Consider the following 20860-nt stretch of genomic DNA (forward strand, 5'->3'; position numbering starts at 1 on the left):
ACTTGCATACCCTGGAGCTGTCAGTTTTCCTCCCTTTCCAAGGAAAAGCTGTTCAAACCCACTTGGAAGACCTCCAGTTATTTGTCTTTTGCTGTTCCCATGAGGGCTGGACTCTGACCTTGCCTGTGCCAGTGTGCTCTTGTGTGTTGAGACATGGGAAGAAGGGGTAATTTAATCCAACCTTTTTCCAGTGTTCCACATTCTCTGTAAAACACAGGGCCCTGAATCCTCACAGCAAAGTCTGTCAGTGTGTAAGAACAGCATCCTGCACTTCAATGGGAAATACAGGAGCAGCATTGGCAATCTTTGGATTAAAAACCAGCTGACAGCCTCTGATAAAAATGTCAGCAATCAAGTGTGGGCTTTCAATTTTTAGACCTTCAAAACCATACAATTTAGGAAGAAAAATTTTCAGGGGGGTGGTTTGAAAGAAATACTAAGTAAACAGGATTCCAAATGCTAAGCAAAATTCCTCATTCATAGGCAAGACTAAAATTATAGAAGGAAAAAAGCTGAATCTAAGAGGAATGGCTTTATCAGGAAAACAGTAAATGTGTTTGCTTTCAGCCACATGAAAATCCAGAAAATGAAGAAAGGCTCCTTCACTTCCTTGTTTGGTTCACTTCTAGTTAATGCTGCTTATTTCTGGTATCTAAGAAACCAGGGAAGGTTTGAATGGCTCTCCTGTCAAAACTGAACATACACACAAGTAGAACTACCAACACACACAATGACTGCAGACATTTCTTTAAAAGAGAATTATAGTCATGACAATGTAATACAGATAATATTATATTTCATAATACAGGTAAACATGAGGTATCTGGTATACTCTTCTCTCTTTAAATACAAGCAGTAGTTAAACCAGCAGACAACGAAGTGAAGCTTATATAAAAGAACCTACTGGAACGTTTGGATACCAACATTTACAAAAACTTAGATGCATTCACAAAAACAATCATACCAGAACAATCAAAAAAGTTCTCCAAGAGCAAAAACAATGGAAAAAATAGAAAATAACCAAATATAGGGGTTAAACTCTAAAAATCTGAACCCTCCCCAGAACAACTCACAAAATCCTTTTTCAACAGACTTCTTTCAAAGTTGTTTTAAATTAATAATTCAACTTCTTAAACATGTTCTTAAAAATGCTGCATTAAAGCAATGCAGTATCACCCACCTATGCTTTTCTTAGGGGAGTAGAGTGGAGAGGATCAAATTGGATGAGATTTATAAATGTTGAAAAAATTAAATGTTACATGTCAAGAAGGTTTCTGATTCTTTGAGTGATTAATGAGTATCACCCAATTTAAAAAGAAATCCAATCCTCCCACAGGAAAAAAAAGTTAGAGAAGGAAAATGAAAAGTTTACTGGGTTGCAACAGCAAAATAGATTTAATCTCCTGTCAGACTAACAAATGAATTCATGCTTACCTTAACACTGGGCTTTTTAATGGAAACACCTCTGTACCAACCTGAAACCAGATAAAACACATTATAATTATTTTTGGCACTGCTGTCTTTACACAGAAGCAAACTGACTACAACTATGCACTGAGTTACTGGTATCATCTAAAAAAACAGCTGTGCTTCACATAGGTGAAATTTTAAAAACAACTTTTGGTTAAGGTTTTTTGTTAAAATTACTTTTATTTTGCTCTGCAGTGATGACAAACCCTTAACAACCAGCAATGCTCTCGTTTCTTCCCACCAGGAATAAAAGCAGTTTAGTTAGTTCCTGTACTAGTAATCACCAGTCCCTGTGGCAAAGATTCATTCAGCACTCAGGGAAGAGTCTGCACTGAACACTTCCAGGCTGGCACATGAGTCTTGTTGTAGTGCTTATCTTGACAAAATCTCCAGACTTCAGAAACCTGTAACAGCCATTATCATAAATCTCTAACGTGCTTTAAAAATATATAAATTCTTTGCATGTGTCTGGTCTTAGGCATGTCTGAGTAGCAAGCAGGCTTTAGGATCTAATTTACAAATCCCATTATTTTTCTTGTATCCCCCATCAGGAAACAGCTCCAGGCAGGACAATAAATGAGGAGTCAAACACAAAACTGCTAAAGCTGCAAGTTGAACAGGAGAACCCAGTTCCTGCCACTTCCCACAGGTGACAGTGTTGTCACTGCAGGATTCAGCCGGGAATAAAGGGACTGAAAACCTCACCCAGCCAAAGAAGAGTGGAAAAGCAGCATGTCCTGGAGCTGGGCCTGGAGCAGCCCCAGGGCTGGGGGGGACAGGGGGTGCCAGTTCTGGGGAAGGGGCCTGGCCCTGCCCAGCCATCCCAAACTCCTGGGCAGGCCCAGCTCCAAGCCAAGCTCAGCCTCAGGTGTCATGAGAAGCAACATTCAGTGTCAGCCAGACACTGCCCACGCCTGCCACAGGCCAACACTTCCACAGCAGCTAAACCCACTTCCCATGAAACATCCTCTCATTTCCCTGTGACCTCCTACCTACTGTCTTCTCCCCTCCCTTATTTAAAATTGCACTGGCAAAACCTGCCAGTAATTTGCTATGGAGACTAGAGAAGAACAGAACAAAGTAACTGGGTATTTTGTCTCTCAGAAAAACAAATTTGGCTGAATTACGATAAGAGTCTCATTGAGAGGATCAGATGTGGGGAAGAAGGCCTTGAATTTCTTTTAAAGACAGCCTGACAGTCTTGAATTTTTGTTTTAAAAAGGGAATCTAAGTCAATATGAAATAAAATAACTGATGAATTCAGGACAATTGCAAACCTTAGTACAGAAAAACTTAAAATCCATCTTCGTCATTACACAAATTTCTCATGAAGGAGATAACACAAAGATTTGTTTTCCTATGAAATCATTGTTTATATTAAAAAATAAAACTATTGTTGTTTTGAATTTATTTTAGTTGATCAAGCTTCAGGGCAACCATATCAGTGTAAACATATATTGACAAACACATACAGGTCCTTAACATGAGTGATTTCTAGAACTCCACACAACTGTGCCCACACCTGCTTTTGAGCAACAGATGCTGCATATTTTTAAGGTCACAGAAAAAAATAAATGCATTTATCCTGTGATTCACTGTTACTAATATTAAATACAGTCTGTACCTCAGAAATAACCAGACATTTAAGCTCTAAGACAAACAGAATGACAAACTTCTTGGTAAATGGGGAAAAAAGTGGTTTTATCCAATAAATGTGTATTTTTGAGAATAAACCTGTAAAAGAATAAAACCCAGTAAAGTGAGTGACCATTAATAATCTAGATCTGCAGGGTACTAAACAAAACACATTTCCAAGGACTACCTAATTTCTCAAGTTTTTGTTCTTCATTCCAAAACAAACTTTCAAAGCTTACAAGCTGTCTTTACAGAGTTGTGAAAAACAGGCAGGGAAGGACCCTGAGAAATCACCCAGCTCATCCAAACCTCTCCTCACATTTAGTCTGGTTTAAACAGCATCCAATCACTTATTATCAGGGCTGAATAACACTGCACTCCTTGTCTGTGGAAAATGATCCATACATTTATAAAACCTAGATTCCAAGGTATTTTTGCTACTCCACACAGACCAGTTTCTGCTTTCAAGCAGTGGTGTTGCACAGGCAGCTTTTTAGAAGAAATTTCTTCTATGGATCAACATTGGCCAGTCAAACTGCAGGTAACTTGTGAAATTTTGGTATAATACTTAGAAATCTAGCATATTCATGTCAAGTGGAGATGGCAAATCCTCACTGGGCAACCTATTTCAGTGGCTCAGACAACATACATGCACTTTTATCACCTGAACTTCATTCAATGCTATTCGAACATCTGATTTTTTTCATCTGGACATCATGGAGAACATTTTGTTGACCTCCCTCTTGCTGTTTCCCTCATATATTTGAGAAGTTGTTACATTTCCTTTAATTTTATAAATTGTGCTCTCCAGATTTTAGTTGTTAGGGTTTTTTTTTTTCTTTTTTAATGTGGTATAATTGCTTTAAAGTCACCCCTCTCTATTTTGAGTTTCCTTCAACTCTGTACAAGCAAGAGACAATTGAGGAGCTCAGGAGAAGCTGAAAGCCCTACACTGTGAAATGCAGAACTCATTCTGTATCACAAAGTAAAAGCTATGGGAAAAGGTACAATGATTTTTTTTTTTTAAATGCACATTTAGAAAATTGCATCTGCATCACATTATTCCCTAAAATGAACTAAACCTGCATTCAGGAATTAGTCTTAAACACATTGATATTGATGTAATCATTTATCTTAAAGAGCATTTGTTTTGGAGGATTTAATGACAACAGTCATCAAATCCAGGCAGGTGCTTTAGCTAATTGTGATCTCAACAAGCACTCCCTGGTTAGACACAATACTGACCAACAGGTTTAAGGTGTCACTGCACTGCAAATAGTAACTAATATTTCAGAATTATGGCATGCATCTAGTGACACATGGTCTTCAGAAGGTACTGACTTCATAGAAATGGTGAAGCAGATGTGATTTAAAATCAAGGAGGAGAAAAACATGGCTATGAAGTGACAAGAATTTTGTGAATAAATTAATGTGAAACGATGATATCTGCAGTGAGGTTGGAAGGGGACATAGCTGAGATGGCTGACCTGAATCAACCAAAGGGATATTCCATACCACACATATCATTTGGTACAAAAAACCCAAGAATTAGTCTATCAGAAATGCCACTCTAAAACTACCTATACCTATGGAAATCCAGTGGGGGAACTTGAAGCCACATTAGAGAATCTGCAAACCACTGGATACAGATCAAAAACCCCTCTTTCCAAAGGTGTGTCACACCTTTGTCTCACTAATAGTGCAGCCTTAGTTAAGTTGCAAAAGTAGCTCTGGGGCAGTCCTGCACATCTCTACCTCTTCATTTCAGTGACTAGAAGAGCTACCCAATGCTTTTTTGATCTTTACTTGAAAGTGTGTTGAACGAAACCAGATATTCTTTCTAAAAGCCATCACATAACCTTTTTCAGATTTCCACTTAATCCACAAGAGGTCTGTCATATGGAAACAGCTCACCCCTTTAGAGGACTCAGTAACAAAAGAGCAAAAGGGTCCTAATTGAAAGATATTGATCTATTTCTCAGAAAAATAAAGCTCAAGTATCAGTGTTAAGTAAAGAATCACAAGGTGCAGACTGTAGGAAAAAATAAATTCTGCATGTAATTTCTTGACAAACAAAATTCTGAAAATAAATTACAGAAGTATTTATGGTAAATTCTAAAGCTAAAATCTGTTTTTAAATAAAGCACTGATAGTAGAATCTGCTACAGCAGAGCATTCTTTGTCCTACAAAAATAAATATACTTGGCAGTACTGTGAGTAACCCTCACACCTGGAGCAAAGCTCTTTTGCATGTACAAGCCAATAAACAATTGTTTTTACCTTGTTATCTGCATGTGTACTGCTGTGCAGAGCTGAAGGCACCCAAAGTGAGCCAGGAGAGGAACAGGAGCAGCGCTCAGCAAAAGCCTCCCGATGCCTGGAGCGCTCTGTCCCGAGCTGGCTGCTCCGTGCGTGCCGGGCAGGAGGAGCAGCAGCTGAACCCCTGGGCCAGCCTGGGGCCAGCAGAGCCATGGGAATATGCTGATAATGCTGCCAGGGCTGCCACAATAAAAAGCAAAGAGAGATGGGATGTGTTTTGTCGTGGCACTGGCCACAGGGATGTCAAGAAGCCGCTCCTGTGCTCTGAAACATGACTTTCAATATCTGAGCAGGATCTGCTGCAGCACAGGTGAGTCTGAGAGGCTTTGCTTCCATGGGCACATTCCACAAAAGGTAAAGAGGGAAAAAAGATGAAAAGGCAGGAAAAAACCAAACAGGAAAAGGGATATCTCACTGCAGACATCGTCCTCAGGCCAAACACAAATTACTGGGAAGGAGTCATTTTGGCCCAGGCAGCCACGGGAGAGCTCCCGACTCAGATGAAAGGAAACCTGCAGGGCTCCCACAGCACTGAGAGCCTGGAGTGGGACTCCTCCCTCATCTGAATGGCACAGATTGGAAGCATGGCAAAGGCACCGCTTCTCAAGCACTTTGAATTCATCAAGAATTTTTAAAAAGAGCCCTATTTGCAAGTTATATCTGCTGCTTAAGTGTCCCAAATACCAGAAACACATGTTTTGACCATGCCACCACTGCTGGAATAACAGAGGGAAAGTTTAAATATATTTTATGCATGGTTTAAGAACACAATTACTAATGTACACACATGAAAACCATGTAGATAAATACTTGTGTGGATAGTAGAATTTGCATGGCTAAGATAATAGTCTTTTAACTGGCGCTTCAGGCATCAGCTGGTGTTTCCATTCTTCAGTGAATATACAAAATTCTCAAGGTAATAATTGCAGTTACTGAAGTTATAGCATTTTTAATCTAAAGAAAATTGCCCTCTAGCAATAAAAACAAATGGACAAGAGACATTTTAAATTTAGTCTGAATACCACTAGTTACTGACAGCCACTGCCTGTGGCAGGGCAATGGCCATGTGACTCCAAAGACAGGGTGTTCTTTAGAATGCACAGTCCAAATGTGTATTTCCAACCAGGAATGTGCTCATGCTTTGTCACTTGACCAAAGAAAACTCCATCTTTCAGCATTTCCAAGTGCCCACTAATGCCCCTCCAGCTCCTCCAGGCACACCAGGCAAAGCAGAGAGCTCCCCCGGTGCCAAGATCCTAAGTGGAAGGGCTCAGAGAGGGGAACAGAGAGGGGGAAAGCTGTGAATGACAAGCACAAGTCTAAGTGGTGTCTTGATGAACATTTCTAACCTTTGACTGTGATCCAGGGGAGGATCTGAGAGTCCTTTATGAAAGCAGTAAGTACAAAACCTGCCTGGTAACACCTGGTGCTTCACAGATGGTGCATGTTTGATGGATACACAGGTGGAGCCTTTGGTAGCTGCAGAAGAAAGGCAGGTACCAAGTCCATGGGTTTGATTTACTGCAAAATAGTGAGCAGTGGGAGGCCTTTGTCAGACTTAGGAAGGGTTAAAAACCAGTGACTTAGATATTTGTGGTTGGGTACGAAGGCACACAGAGGAGCAGGCAAACAAAATACAAATCTGGGGAAATCCAAAAGTTACAATTTCAAGTGTGTGAACAAGATCCAAATTAAAAAAGACAGCTGTATTTCAATCCATTTTATCTTAAAAATGCATAGACAATCACAATATTTTTTAACATGTTATCAGTTGGTATTTATATTTATTAACATTAGAGAAAAATACATGTATGTGGGTGTATGCACCTACATTTATTTCTTTAATCTGCAAATATCTATAGAACTCAGCTACAGTGGTACCCAAAATCTTGAAAAAGGAAATTCCCTCCTCTTTCATTCAATTGCTCCAAAAGCAGGGAGTGCTTCTTACACAAGTCACTACAGAACAGCACTTACTCTTTTATAATACAAATACAGTTATTCAGTAAGCTATTACGATTAAAAATAATCACATTCAGAAGTATAGCTACTCTTTGAATCTTTGTCAGCCTTGAATTATTTGGTGAGTCTCTGAAATCATAGTTCACATCACTAAAAGTTTTTGTGTATGTGAATCTTTTCAACCCAGGCAGAAAAATCCCTGTGCAGACAATTATGCATAAACTATTCAGAAGTGAAGCTGAAACAGCAATGGATCTCCTGTGACTCTCACAGCAGTGACCCTTATTTGGTGTGGGTTAACATTATTTTATCCAGTCTGTCTACACAAAAGAATCCACAGCAAATAACGCACAAGTAGAGGACCCTGTTAAACAACCACTTAGACAGGAATGCTTAAAAAGCAACTGCTTTTTTTTCCCCCTTTTAAGAGCCTACTTTGCACATTTAGTGTGCTTTTTTGCATAATTCACACATACAAGAGCTGTAGCACAGATCATCTGAATATTCAGATCAGTTTCATAGTGTGGAGTTCCAGATGTTATTATCAAAATTAATCTATCTTTTTATACACAAAGTCCATGGTAAAGGCATCTCAACCAAAATGACAGAAGGCTTAAAAATAAAACCAAAAAATTCTGTACCTTCTTCCATCCAGGAAAACCCTGTCTGAGGACCTCCTTTCTCAGCAATTTGAAGACTGGCATGAATTGCTTTAGAAGAATCTTCCTCAAAACTACCAGCAAAGGAAACATTCAAAGCCTAATTATTTTAACACTGTAAAGACAAGTTGGATTATCCATTTGCTTTTCCATAAACAACCTGCTCCTTAGAGATTGTGCTTTTATTTCCCAGTTTTAAAAATTTCTCAGAAATGGCTGGAAAATACCGTGACTGCTTTCAACAACACAAAGTGTTTAACTCCCATCCTAAGCAAAGGGATACTTTTTTTCCTGAGCTTGCACCACATTCTAATTCACAAGATCTGGTAGAATAACTACAATCTGCCCCCAGTGTGTGAGCACAGCTTAGCCCATCACACCACCTGTGGTTTTTAAAAAATCATGGGATTGTTTACAGCAAGCTCCTCTGTGGTTCATTTTCTCCACTGCACTGCAAAACTCTCACTCAACAGAATTTTTACAAACGTATGTTACTACAAAAATTAGCACAGAAAAGGTGATTTTTTTGTGACAATTTAAGTCAGTGGAAAAACAAACACCTGAGTACAAGAAAAAGCATCGAGAGCAAAAGACACTTCAAGGCATGAGAGAGGCAAAGTAGAGGCTGCTGACAAGCACGCAGAAGGTCTGGGGAACAACATTAACACTGGAGATGAAAAATTACTTTAAACTGAACAAACTAAAAACCACATCTACAACTTTGTGGTATGTTATTTTGGAATTCAAATTTGTGGATCTGGGTTTTGAATTTGTTTAACATTTCAGGATTAAGGTTACATTATTCCACCTCAGACTATAGTGAAACATGTTCTCATACTGTATCTTGTCAACCTACTTCTCACCAGACATGTTTTACAACACTTGCTTGAACATTAGGATAAGAATAATTCTCCTTTTACATACAACTTCAAATCACATTCTTCACTGTGAATAAAGCAGAGCATTAGGATATTCAATTTATTCACACACAGACATCTCCAGGCACATAAGAACTGTAAAATTTACAGTGGCATTTTGCTTTAGGTACAAAAACACATGTCAAGAAAAAGGAAAAAAAAATCTCCCCATAACCCATGTTTTTCACATTTTTTTCTAGTATTGTTAATCTTCTTTAATAACTAGTATTTTCCACTTATTCAGATGTTTCTAACTTATTAAACTGATACACTTAATAGAAATGCATAACAGTAACACTGAAAAAATATAGTAAAAAACAATACTGATTCTATACTTTACATGATGAAAATTCAGCATAAGACCCAGTTACAATACAACAATCAGGTCAGGGTTCAAGATTTTCTGGACAGATGGTTAACTTCAAACACACTGACCCCCTATCAGACTGGATTAGTGCCAAGAGCACTCAGCCTTTCCTACGGAAAGTGGGTCAGAGTAGGTTTTATTCAAGTGCTTTGATTTGATGCATCATGATTTCCAAAGAACTTATTAAAATCTGCTAGATTAAGATAGCTGTATATTCTTACATAGAAAATGGGGTTCCTTCTTGGACATGCCACTTACCTTCACATTTCTCCAGGATCTGGACAGTTTCACCTAGTTCCAGGACCAAGCCTTGCGGAACAGTTCCTCGGAAGCTGCATATCACTAGAGGGTGGGGAAAAGAGAGAGAGAGACATATGAGGCTTGGATCTTTGTGTGAATTTTCTTCTAAGCATAGCCCTTTAGCTCACTCCCTGCACAAAAATAGCTCTTACATAGCTGCCCAGAAAACCTGTCAGCCAACTTTTCCTGAACAGGTATCTTTATTCTGGCCCTTATCAGAAATTAAGCTCAACAACAAAATAAAAGCTAAGCTTTTTAAAAGATTTTTAAATTAAGCAAGGCTTGTAATCACTTTAATCAGCAACCTCTGATTCGTATTGAATACAAAGTCTCCTCCACAACCCATCAATGGAACACGCTGCCCAAATTGCAGAGATTACAACAGGAACTCAACTCCAGCAATTACTTTTCTCCAAGCTGAAACTATTTTAAATACCATCTGTGCATCTAATACACTGCAAAAATCCTATAATACCATACCTTATATTTAAGCAGATGTATGAAAGAATACATAAGCATCTTTACTCTTCATAAGCACTATCTAACACGAGAACACACCTTACTTTTCCAGGTATCTTTAATTTTCATTAACCAGGGAAAATAAGAACACATCTTAATGCTCCAGAAAATATTAACACAATAAATAAAAATACTAAGTGAATCTCCATTTTAAAAATAAGTTTTAAAAATTCACAGTGTAAAATGATATATTCTTCAGCTATATTTATCAAAACACAACAGGGACATGAGCATGGGTAGTTCCCTCAAACTGAGATGTCTGAAAAAAGGGTGAATTGCAGGTAAGGTCCAACCTCCCCCCCAGTCCCAGCATTAAAAACTTCACGAGGCACAGTTTGAAGCACTCCAGTACCTTGTTCTAGGTAAACACAGAGTCAGGAGAGCTCCCCTGTAGCCACCTACACACCCCGGAGCATTCCAAGTGGAATTCCACGAGTTGAAACAGTGACCCCCAGTGGGCACCACCCTTTTCTCCAATTCGAGAGAACACTGCCCTTGGAATGCAAACACTCCAGCTGCGGTCAACACGTTCCCATGGGATGGAGGCACATTTCACAGAACATTCTGAGCTGGAAGGGACCCACCAGAGTTATTGAGTCCAACTCGAGTGAATGGCCCAGAGAGGGATCAAAGCCACAGCCCTGGAGTTATCAGCAGCATTCTCCTGCCAGCTGAGTTCAGGTTCTCCCTAAGGATCCTCCTGTGCCAAAGGCACCGGAGCCTCTGCCTGCACATGAAGCACACAGGCTCAAGTCCAGGGGAAGAACACCACGGAACCCAAGCCTCCCATCTGCACTATGTACCACGAGATAGGTCTCGTGAACCTTGAATTTCTAAGAAATAATGAGAAAAGCAGAGGCAAAACGTCCACCAAAACAAACTGCATTTGAACCCTATCCACACACATTTCCTAACGGGCAAGGACAAGAAAGAACAAACTACACCCACCAGGCAAACACCCACACAGATGAGGCCAATACAAGAAAGAGTGAAAAAAAAAATCTAAAGGGAACCAAACGGCATCAAATGTTTGCATTTCCACTGTGAGACTCAATGCAGGATTTAATCCCAAGAGTTAAGAACTCAGAATTTCATCAACAAACCTAAACTGCTCTCTCAGCTCTTATGGCCCAGCAGAAGCCACCGTCAGTTAAATGAGGCTTTAAATTCTTGTTTACATCAGAGGCAGGAGAAACACAACTGGCTCCAGACTGGAATAATGCAGACAGCATAATCCAACAAAAACTGAGCTCATCAGCATTCTGGATCCATTCTTCAGCCATGAAGAAATCATAAATATGGATTTCAACCAAAGAAAAACTACTTGAAGCCTCTTCCAAAGTGCAGGAACACTGACAAATGAAATGATAAACTGTCAGGACATAATCAAACCTCCAATGGCTTTTCCCTTTTTTCCCCCCTTCAGTATTTTAGATAACTGGATCCTTTAAAGACAGAAAATGGGTTTTTTTCCTAATTTGCAATTTTACGAAATCAAGAAAGTACAAGTTGCTTTGCAAAATACCACAAAGTCCTGTATTAAAATATGATTTTTTTTTAGTTCAAACCGACACAACCACTAAAAAATTTGTGTATGTCTCAAAAAGGGGAATTTCAAACACCTTGGGTAAAAACCTACCTTTGAAAACACCAGAAAATAAAATGGAAAAGTGTCAATACAGTAATAAGAAATTAATTTATAAGAGTAATTTTAGATACATTCTTAATTGTAAGAATTAATACAGGCAGGATAATATTAAAAACCAGTTTCCAGACCATTTCCATCTTTTCTGAACATGGATCTCACGACAGAGACACCAGTCATGGGACATGTTGATGTTAGTGGCTGTAGACAATAGAAAAGTTAAATCATGAAGGAAAAACAACTTGACTGGTCTTACTCAGCCAAGCCCAACAAGAAACAGTAACTCTGGAAAGTATTATTGCATGCTAATGCTGCATTAGGTGCTCTGAATTAGTAAACAGTAGCTGACTTCCTATGACAGTAATTTACTATATTAAAGCTACTGAATCAAGGATGCAACTGGGAAAGAAATTACCAGTTCTTTGGCCATCAAATAGATGCCTATTATGAAATAATACAGATGGGTTTAGAATAATAGTAAAGGAAAGGCACCAGCAAGAGACAGTACCAAAGGTTTTTTCAATTGCTGATAGAATAATTTTTTTAAAATACGGTCAGGAATGGTGATTTTAATATATTTAGTTTTACAGGAAGTAATTCTAATAGATGTGTTAGTTTACAGACACAAACTGTCCATTTTAAAAGGACTCTACTGGTCACACAAAGAACATCTGATACAAGGACTCTACGATATGTAATCGGCTCTTTAGAATTCAGAGTGCCCTATTAATAAGATAGACAGAGCTCTTTCCTTAGGTCTACTTCACTCAAAAAAAGAATAAATAAGCAAAAATCACAAAACAGAAATGAACTGATCCCATCAGCTCTAGATACAATCTCGGTGATCATACTCAATTAGAGAATTAATTCTCATACAAAGTAACACCCTCCCCTTTGTTCTCAATACAACAGTACAGAATCTAATTCCTTTTGTAATCATCAATAAGTTGTGTTAGTCTCTTCTGTTTGACAATTTTTATAATCAATCCATAGGATTGGTGAGTAGCAATATAGATATTATCAAAACAGTGGAAGCTAAATCTCAAATGTAAATGATTTTCCAGCCACATTAAATCAAAGCCAGGAAAAATTAACAAACCCAAATAAACTGACCCAATAGACCACACTGTCTTGCTAAACTGCATAACAAGAACAAAATTTAACATTTCTGAAACAAAAAAGAATAGTAAAAACAACTCCTGATTATGACAGAATTGCAGAAATTTAAAGCTCTTTTATAGTGGAATTTATTATTCCAACAGTTACTTCCAAAAAAGTTATTGATGGTACTCATTTGTTAAGCTAAAAATGCATTACACAAGACAATCTTATTTATAAAGTCCCTTTTAGGTATTCAGTTCTTCTTAGCAGCATTATTTGAAAAATATGATCACAAATATAAATAAGAAATACAGAGAAATTCAGAGTAATTCAACTATTCCAAAGAAAATCATTTCCAGAGAGGACTCTGACAATTGATTGCTTTCCTTTCCACAGAGATATTCTTTACCCTACGTGATCACCTACAAACTGTCCATCAATCCGTAAGCTTCCATCATTTCTTACGAGATTCATGTCCTCAATCGCCAGAATACACAAGTAAAACCTCATCAAAACAGGCACAAAGCAAAGCTTTTACCCACCAGTTTACAGATCTGACTGATCCCCCTTGGACTCCAGGACACACTGCTGAAATATTTAATACCCATTTTCAGATATGAAGCCCGTTGCCATCATCCAGGTCTATAAGGAGGTCGTAGATCCCCTCACAAAGTCATTCCAGCAGTTAAAGCCAACATTCTGCTAAAGAGGAAAGCTTTGAAAAAGCACCACATGCCATGTGATTCAGGAATTATCTCCAAGACTGAAGTCCCTTATCTGTGGTACTTAAACTGGACCACAGTGAAGGAAATCCTTCCCTCTTCACCTCTGGAATTTACCAGTAAGAAAGGCACAAACCAGTTCACACAGGCAATGACTCTCATGCTGTATCAGAAGGTATGAAAGAACTGTGGGGTACAACATATTAGAACAGAAGGCATTGGAATAACGGTTTCAAAAGTCAAGGATCCAGGGGATGACAGATTTTTCCTTGCCCATGGATATGGTGTGAGGCACTGTCATAAACAGCTGCATTGCAACTCACCAGCAGAAGAGAAACTGTATCAAAAGATAAACAGGACCTGTTAAGCCAATGCATCTTTGCACACCTTTGACTCCTCCTAAAGCAGCTCCTTGCTATGTGAACAAAGGACATCCAATTGATACAATTGAGGAGGTTTTACAAACTGTGTTCTCAAATAGCCCCTGTCAATAGCTCTTGAAGAAACTGCACTTGCCTGTGATAAAGTGGGAAGGTGTTTGCACAGATAAATAATCAGCAAAGTGATGTGAAATAGAAGAGTTATTTCTCTTAGTGAGGACAGATTGAGCAGCAAGCTCTGAAGGGATCTCTGTTGGAATCTTTCCTGTTTCAAGTACTCCTAAATGATCCAAAAAAGCTCATCATTTAGAGAAGTCACAAAGTTTATAATGCCACTCAGGCTATTCAGAGTAATAGAGAGTTGCTGATGGACCCAAGCTGCACAAGCAGAACTAGCAGATGAACAGTGTGCAGTTCACCTGCGTGCTATTCCATAGGGGATGAACAATCCTCACCTCACACACAAAATCATCTCCTCCCTTGCTAGTGCCACACTGAGGGGAAGCCTGGATTGTCAGAGGTCTTACCATAAAACTCAGTACTCAGTCACTGTCAGAGACCACCCCACATCACACACAATATTATTTTATTATTTGGGGAAAAAGGGAAGACACCATTACCCACAGTACTGCATAAAATTACCAGTGAACCCCATGTGCCAGTTTTCTCCTTTGTCAAAAGCTAATCCTTTGCCAAAAAGGACTGACCAGCATAAAAACAGGCAGAAAGAAGTGAGAGAGGACATAGCAAGGACTGAATAAGGGTTTTTATGTGATTGATTGTTAACCAAGATGGGACTTCTGTACTAGGAAGGCTGAAAGAGTGGAGAGGGGATAACTGACAGAAGGTGCACAGGGAATTGTGGCTATTCACCTCTTCCAGTTGAAAAAGCAGAGCAGTGTCAAATGAAGCAGCAGAGTTCAGGACTTGAATGAAGTACTTTTCCACACAGTGCATAAACTGTGAAACTCCTCATGAGATACTGTGGGTGACAGAAATTAAATAATCCCTCAAGTTCCAAATCTATGGATGTGTCCCACCCTTGGTTTTGCAAGGCCCTGTCCCAAGAGGCAGCGGAGCCTGGGGAAAGCTCCAGCCCTGACTGCAGCTGGGGCAGGACACTGGGATGGGAAAGGGCTGGAATGCTGGGAACAACCCCCTGACATTACCAAGGGGTCACCACCTGAGCTCCTGCTGTCCTGTGCTAGTGACTGGTTTGGGAGCTCATCGGGATGGCAAAGAGGAGAACACAACTCACAGAGAAATGCTGAATCAGATTTCACCTGTGTCATTGTTACTTTCTGCTGCCAGCCACAGAGGTGGTTCCATTTTTGTTGTGATATAATTTAAAATGTACCTTCCTCTTATAATATTTTCCCATTCAGGTTCCTGTGTCGCAGCCTCCCCACCCAGTCTCACCTGGGCTGCAATGCTGCCACTGATCATTTTTCTTCTCAAATGCATGTCAATGCCTTGATAACCACAGTAAGAGAAATGTGTCACATTTGTCACATGAACAGTGGGAAAACCCAGAACAACAGGGAAATGCCAGAGAACTACCCAGCCCAACACATCCAGCTGCTCATTCCCTTAAAACATCATTTTTTCCTTTGCATTTACAGAATGTTATGCAATGAACTGACAAGGCTATATGCCTTCTCATGTACTTTCTTATTTTTTTAACCTATTTCTACACATTTCAGTGAAGCCTACAAAAATATTTTGATCTTGCATAATGTTCTATTTACACTACATAATATCAGTTCAGCTCATGAGTAATTTATTTCATAAAGGAACAGAGCCCTTTCCCTCCCCACTGTCCAAGATACAACAATCAGAAGAAATCAGAAGAACTTAAGCGAGGACTGAGAAACAAAATTAGTTCAAGAGCTTTCCATGTTTACATTGCTTCTTTTTCCTTCTCCAAATCTAAACTATGTATCTCTTGATCATTAAATTGGCCTTTTAAAAATTATTATTTATTTCCCAGGTTTTCACATCCACAACAGAAATAACTGCTACTGGAACAGATCAAATATGTTAAACCACATTTTGATTTTTCTTTATCATAAAATGTTGGTCAGGCCATGTTTTACAGGACTCTATGGGTTAATTTGGGGGGCAGGGTGGCAGGGAAATTGTAATTTGGTGAATTTTCAACACATCTTCATTTACAAAAGATAGGTCTTCTTGGACTTTGTGACACTTTTTTCCAGTTCTTGACTCATTGTTAATATTATCTGCCTTATTAAAATTCTGGTAGCTTGCAATACTTTTAGATGACACTTGGAGAACAAGTGTTTCAAGTTAAAGTATGCAATTTAATTTTTATAAAAAATTACCAAGTACTACACTCAGCTTGCAGTTATTCAGATTATGCACTGACCATCCCTCAGTAGATCTTCAGCTAAATCCATTTCAGGAGGAATGGCAGGGAGAACACAGGAGAGAGGCACAGCTGCAGTTGTATTGCTCCATACCCAAAATACCTTGACAAGGTACAATCACAGCAAGCAGACACTGAATTGTGTTCTGTGCTATAAATGTCAAAGTTCTCAAGTTCTCTGATGATGTAATTTATGCTTTATAACACATAAGCATGTTTTAAACTCACACCTCTATCACACCAGCTAAGAATTTGGAGTATGTGTTTACTTAGGGTAAACACAAACACTGGAATTTCACAGTCCTTATACAGCATTTTGTTTTCAACTACTACTCATTGTCACCACTTAACACAAAACATAAATCAATCCCTGAGCTTAAGATTGATTAGTATTAAAGCCTAGAATTAAATACTAGATCAATAGTAAATGATCTGGCTATTATTTAAGAAAATAATAATATTATTCCAAACTGGTAAACTAATATTACGATGAGCATATATCTTTCCCTAAAATGTTTTTTCATATTAATCCAGCTATTAAAAGTATGACACAATATGTGCTAAGAGCTGAATAAGATAAACATTATTTTCTTCCCTGTAATACCCAGATGATAATAAAGGCTCCATGAAACCCAAGAGTCACCAAATGAGACCAAAGACAGCTCTAAATCCAATACCTTTTCCCTAACAGAGGCTAAAACAAGGAGGGGAAGGAAGGGAACAGGGCAAGGATGTGGCTTTCCCCAGCTTCAGACATCCGTGGACTGCATCTTCCTAAAAGAAGCTTTTTAATTTGCATTCATTTGATAAATGTATTTAGCAGCATTTTCTATACATTTTCTTCTATGGAGCCACCCAAATGTTGTGGAACCACATCAACATTTTACAGCCCCATCAGCCCAGAACTGCACATGACTTTTCCATCACTCAGAAATGGAGGTTCACTTGTTTGCCTCCCATGTGACCAACACTCCCAGGAGCTGGATCAAATGAGTGAAACAACAATTTTTATTCTTCCACTCCACAGTATGTGTGTTTTGATAATTTTCTAAGCTACCTTTGCTTAATAATGTATTTTCCAAGAAGGGCAGATGTGGTTTCTTTGCATTTTGGGAAGGCCAAGGGAACAGTCTCCAGGCCAGGGCAGGATGACTGGGCAGGAAAACCAGCACTGCCACAAATTATCCCACAGAGGACAAGAGAGAGGCGAGATTAGCTTCACCTTTTTGTGAGGCAACTGTGTTGCACAACCACGCCTACCGGCAGCACTGATTTAACACCTCCCAAACCTCCCTGCACCTGCCAGTCTGAGCCTCTCTCAGAACCACAAACCTTTTACCAGCAGACAAGAGTAGCTCTTGAACATAGAAGATTGTGGGTTTAATAATTTAAAATAACAAGATGTATGACCAAAAAAACCCTTTGCATTTTTATAACAAAATTAAAGGCCAAAATTATTAATTTTTGCCTTTGTGGAACTGCTTGATTAAACCTGGCAGCTTCATAGATTGCACAGTTAGAGTCTGATAATATTTGACAAGGGAGCAGAACCATGAGGAAATGAAAAGAAAAACATTTCCATTTTATTCTACAAATACCTACAATAATGTTTTCACCCTCACAATACACCTTCCAAGTATTTAAATGATTAATTGTGGGTGAGGGTTTCAATTATTTGCCAGAAAGGAATCTAAGACTTGCAGATTTATTTACAAGTCCAGGTCTCATTCAGCAAGTACGCTCACAAAGAACACAGGGAACAGACCCCAGGTCTAGCACTTCTAAAACATTCTGCTGTTTAAGCAAGATGACAACATGAATAATTTAAGTATGGAAGAGATGATATATCCAATTACACCTTAAAAACCCAAATAAAACATGAAGTTTTTGCAGAAGGGGCATTTCTTGCAGAGTGTACTGCTACACACGACACAGAGCAGAACTCTAATCCGATTGGAATTGCCAGGCACTAATGTAATACACACACACAAAAAAGATTATCAAAAGCTGATTAAAAGCCATCCAAACATTACAATCGAAGAGTAGGGATTAAACAAAAGACATGATTTAGAAGAGGGCTAAAATTTTTTTGACCTTATTAATGGTCTTTATGAACTTTTATGCCAAATCTTGATGAAGAAGAATATAGTTCAGAATTGAAAGCAAGACATTACACTTTGGGTTCTGTGTATTGCCAAAATTACAGTACAATTAAGTGAAGGTATTTCGGGCTGCTTGGGGAGCAGTGGCAGTTGCTAGGCAGCATCTGCTCCTGTCAGAGATGCTTCTTTCTTTGTGCAGTACAGAACCTCAGCCAGGAATACTGCCACCAATGGATTATTCCAAGGCAGCTTACTGCCATCACATGGCATCTGCAAAGTGCTCACCCGCTGCCTAGCAACACCGCCTCTTTCTACTGAGTCATACCAGCACCAGGAAAATATTCCTGCAAAAAAAGAAACAGATGCCTGAGAAGAAAGGTGATCATTCAGTAGCAGAGCAAAGGATTGCAAGCATCCTTCCCCTGCCCTCCAAGATAAAAATAGAGATTGGGCTCGAAAACCATGAGCTGTTTAAAATAGTTTTGCACATCCTGGTGGCGGGAGGTGGGAGAGAAGTAATGGACCAAAATCAACAGTGCTGTCCACTGCCTTAGCTGTGCTCAGGAACAGGTCCTGAGCTTCCAGCTTTGCAAGGAAATATCCTGTTACTTCATCCTCTTCCTGTCACTGTTCTGTCAGTACATTTGAGTCCCTCACTCAGACATCATTCTCTCTATGCAGGAAGCGAATGCAGCAGGTTTTTTCTCCCTTTTCAAGAGAGGCAAAGGCTGTTTCAGTTTCTGAAACCTCCTCCCTCTTTCCAATACCCAAGTAGCAAAGAGGAGAACACTGAGCACACTCTGCCCAGGGAGGTGAGGAGCTGTTCTGCGCTGCTGCGTTCCACAGGCTGCAAACATGAGCCTGTTGAACACTTTACTGCTCAACACCAGGAAACAAAGTAAGAACCCAGTCAAGTTTTGACTCTCCTGGAGGGTGGAGATGGCACCACCTCTCCAGGCACCCTGCCCCAGGGCTTTCCCACGTGCACTGTGGGAATCACTGTCCCTGACTAGAATTTGCCCCCGCAGCTCCTCCCTTCACCCTGCAGCTCTGAGAAGTGCCTGGCTCTTTCTTCTCTGTACCTCCCTAGACAGCAGCTATCCAAGAGCCAACCCTTTCCTATGCTCCATTTCCCAGGCTGTACCACCTTGGAGCTTACAGACCCTCCTCTCCTGGGTATGTTCCTACCTCCTCACCTCACCCCTCCTACGGTGAGGTTCAGCCCCAGAGCAACTGAAGGAGGCAAAGATCATTTCCATCACCTTGCTGGTCCCCAGGAACACAGCCAGGGATGTGGCTGCCTACAGCAGAACACCACTGCCTCATGTTCACACATGCAAACCTCAGGGATCACCCCACAGCACCTTCCAGCCAGTCCCATTCTGCACAGGCTACAGCATGAGACTCCCAGACCTCACATATATCTGTTCAATAAGTTCGTAACACATTTAAGCTGACTTGGTATTTATGGTCAGTTTGCACATTTCCAATGAGCAGCAGGAAGTGGGGCAGATTTATAAAAGTATATTTTCCAGCATACAGCTCATGCATTTTAGCTGAAAACTCTATTTTAGCCTATACTGGCTGCTGCACAAGAACTTTGCTGAAGACAAGTATGAAACCCATCAATCCACCTATAAAAATTTCGAATTTTCTGGTTTGCTACTAAAATACAAAAAAGAAAAAAAGTATTTGACAAAATTTAAGATGCTTTCTTTTCATGATTTTTAACTCCTCCAATCTTAACTGAAGCAAATGTGCATTATTTAATGCTATCAACATCATTTGAGATGATGGGGAAATCCTCCTTTTCTCTTTTTGTCTCCTCCACACAGGTTTATTTTATAATTATTATTATTACTGTTTTTATAATTATTATTATTACTATTTATTTCATTATTATTTATTTTTGTTTATGCAACTATTTTTTCCTCCTGTTAAAAGGGGAATATGGTTTTCTGCCAGAAACACAGTCGCTCCAGAAGTGGGGGAGAAAAAGCCAAAACCAAACCAAAAAAACTCAACAAGATCAGCAGTTGCAGTTTGGGGCCTTGCTGTGATGAAGAAAGAGAGAGAAGCCTATTTTCTACCTCTTCTGCCCCAGCCCAAGAGAAGCTGTTTCTGCAAGACCAGTGCTTGAAATACAATCTTCCTTGGCACAAACCCCTTGGGCCACAGAGATTACCAAACACTCATCAGTTAAAAAGATAAAAAAAAACCCAAACCAAACCAACAAGCAGCAGAGGGGCTTTGGTCCCAATTCCACCCAGATGGGCACACTGGGAAGGGCTGAGCCAGAGCAGCCAGCAGGAGGATGGAGATCACCGTGCACTGCCAGGGGAGCTTCCCCAGCACACACGGGCTGTTCCCAGTGGG

General features: G+C 39.6%; 1 protein-coding gene across 1 annotated transcript in view; it reads right to left on the reverse strand.

The window, feature by feature from the left end:
- DOCK3 (dedicator of cytokinesis 3) overlaps positions 1 to 20860 on the reverse strand; it is a 181659-nt gene that overhangs the window by 153259 nt on the left and 7540 nt on the right. Inside the window, exons 2-3 of the mRNA XM_033517541.1 lie at positions 9588 to 9716; positions 1435 to 1475 (exon numbers count right to left, since the gene is read on the reverse strand). Coding sequence (XP_033373432.1) covers positions 1435 to 1475; positions 9588 to 9716 — 170 coding nt within the window. The remainder of the gene's footprint in view (positions 1 to 1434; positions 1476 to 9587; positions 9717 to 20860) is intronic.

The sequence above is a fragment of the Parus major genome, chromosome 12, assembly GCF_001522545.3.
Source record: "Parus major isolate Abel chromosome 12, Parus_major1.1, whole genome shotgun sequence".
In the NCBI taxonomy this organism is placed as follows: Eukaryota; Metazoa; Chordata; class Aves; order Passeriformes; family Paridae; genus Parus; species Parus major.